The sequence below is a fragment of the Corylus avellana genome, chromosome ca6 (genome assembly GCF_901000735.1).
Source record: "Corylus avellana chromosome ca6, CavTom2PMs-1.0".
In the NCBI taxonomy this organism is placed as follows: domain Eukaryota; kingdom Viridiplantae; phylum Streptophyta; class Magnoliopsida; order Fagales; family Betulaceae; genus Corylus; species Corylus avellana.
Window position 1 is genome coordinate 28,299,746 of NC_081546.1, and position 2,504 is coordinate 28,302,249.

The 2,504-nt window shown below is 44.2% G+C and overlaps 1 protein-coding gene across 1 annotated transcript; it reads left to right on the forward strand.

Annotated features, from left to right (window-relative positions):
* Nucleotides 1-207: 207 nt before the first annotated feature.
* Nucleotides 208-2,504, forward strand: LOC132183688 (BTB/POZ domain-containing protein At2g24240-like). Its single transcript, XM_059597065.1, has one exon. It carries the CDS (start codon nt 896-898, stop codon nt 2,222-2,224), a length of 1,329 nt encoding a protein of 442 aa, XP_059453048.1. The 5' UTR covers nt 208-895; the 3' UTR covers nt 2,225-2,504.

The window sequence follows — 2,504 nt, forward strand, 5'->3', positions numbered from 1 at the left end:
TCAAATTGCATGAACTTGAAAAAGAAAAAAACATTAAAACAACCCAAAAGACACGGTTTCTCTTTAATGTAAGAGAGCTGACTTCATGGGAAACTCCTCAAGTCTTAACCATTCAGCAAAGAATTAATAATAGGATATATGATTGTGTTCCCCTACGTTGTTCCTCAACCCTAATGCCCCCACCACTGGATGATCTGCCTAGATCATTCTGATGAGAAATAGGGAATTATCCAACGGTGTAGATATAAGGAGGAGGCAATAGTGTAGTGGTACCCCATCACAAAGTACTTTAATGTGGGAAAAGTTCAACTATGTCCGGGCCAGAGGAAGGCCAGAGGACAAACGTGGAAAAAGAGGGACAAGAACATGGAGAAAGCAAAGTGTGAGAGAGAGAATGAGTCAATTTTTTGAAATCCAACCGCTCCAATTCTTCGATTCGTTCACACCAAATCCCACGCATTTAAAAACCCATCTCTGAAAACCACCTCTCCTCAATACCCAGATCTTCTTTTCTCAGAATTTGATCAAATTCTTCAACCTGTTTCTATCTGGTGTTTTGCTCTGTTTTCCGCCGGGAAACTCAATCCAACGTATAACTTCTCTGCTAAAAAATACGATGATTTGCTCCATGTTCATCTGATTTTGATCCTTGAAGATTAGCCTTTTTCCAAATTTTGGCTCTTTTCAAATCCGAAAGGTCAAACAATCCCATAATTCTCTCCCACGCTCTAGGAAATATCTCATTTCTTTCCCTCAGAATCCTCTGCTTTTGCTTCACAATTTCTGGCCCTCTGACACAAACCAGTCTTATCCAATCCTAGTCCTACCTGTTGTCCTGGCCTCGCCCACTTCAAAAATTCCATCTGGGGTTCTCAAATTTTGAGCTAATCCAATCATGGGAATTCAGAAAGACAGGGTGAGATTCAATGTTGGAGGCAGAATCTTCGAAACAACCGCAACAACGCTCGCCAACGCCGGCCGAAACTCGATATTCGGAGCAATGTTCGACGAGAATTGGGCTCTACAAACAGATATTTCCGATGAAGAACACTTCATTGATCGGAACCCGGATTGCTTTGCTATCCTCCTCGATCTCCTCCGAACCGGCGAGCTCTATGTTCCTGCCAATATCCCAGAAAAGCTCCTCTACAGGGAGGCCCTTTTCTACGGCCTTCTCGACCACGTCCGGGCCGCCAAATGGGGTCAATTCGACGGCAACAGATTGCGGCTTTCGCGGTCGATAACCGGTCAAGCACCTGGCGACGGAACGGCGATTCGGGCCGGCCCAGACGGCGGTTGCTGCGTTGCTCATGGTAGCATGGTTCACGTCTATGATTGGATGCTGGATGAGCACGCGCCAATCACTCTTGATTACCAAAGAGTCAATGATGTTGGGTGGATTGACTCGCAGAACATTGTGATCAGCGTGTGTGAGCGATTAGGCCGCGGAGATGGTGGGATGGGTCTGTTTAGTTCATCCACAGGGGAGCTGAGATACAAGTTTCAAGTCAATCATGAGAATCAAGTCAAGAGCTTTACTGCAGGATCTTTGAGTTTCAGCTCGGATTATAAGATATTTTCTAGCTGTAAAGGCAGGAGCAATGAGTATGGAATTGGTGTTTGGGACCAAGTAACAGGAAAACAGATTGATTTTTTCTATGAGCCTCTTGGCTGGTCTCTTGGTGAAGCCGACAAACTTCAATGGTTACATGGGAGCAACTGTTTATTGGTTGCGACATTGTTTCCTAGGAAGGACAACTGTTACATTAGTCTGTTGGATTTTAGGGACAAGAAGATGGTTTGGTCTTGGTCTGATGTTGGAGCTCCTATAACAGGGGATGAGAAGCGGGTTAGAGATGCAATAGCAATGGAGGAGAATAGCTCCATCTGTGTGGTGAATGAGTATGAGGATTTGGGTTTCATGGACTTGAGAAGCAGTGCCGGGAGCATCAGGTGGAGCTCGAGAAGTCGGTTGATGAAAGGGAAGATGCCGGATGAGCCGTGTTACCCTAAATTGGCATTGCATGAGGGTCAACTCTTCTCGTCGATGAACGATTGCATATCGGTGTTTTGTGGTTCTGATTGGGTTTTAACATCTAGGCTACGGCGCAGCTATGGAGGTTCGATATGCGATTTTTCGATTGGGGGCGATCGGCTTTTTGCGCTGCATAGTGAAGAAAATGTGTTCGATATATGGGAGACTCCACCTCCACCGATTATATGATTCAGCTATGGTTTGCTTGTTTCCGTGGTAGTGTTTCTCCCTTTTTGATATTCGTAGCTTTCCTCTTGTTTTCTAGACTACAGAAGATGGAGTTGCAGCTAAAGACTATAGGTTAGGGAACTTAGATTTTCTAGGCTTGTATAGGCTTTATGTTAAAGAGAGATAAGAGTGATTACTTAACCAAGTATACCCTCATATAACCAAGAGGAATATCTAAATTTATGAGTGTGAATGGTAGCTTCCCATTGTCACAAAAAGAAATGAAATTGATTGCTTAACA

Bases quoted from the DNA above. Each gene is read 5' to 3' on its own strand.
- LOC132183688 (XM_059597065.1), top strand. From the start codon at position 896: ATGGGAATTCAGAAAGACAGGGTGAGATTCAATGTTGGAGGCAGAATC.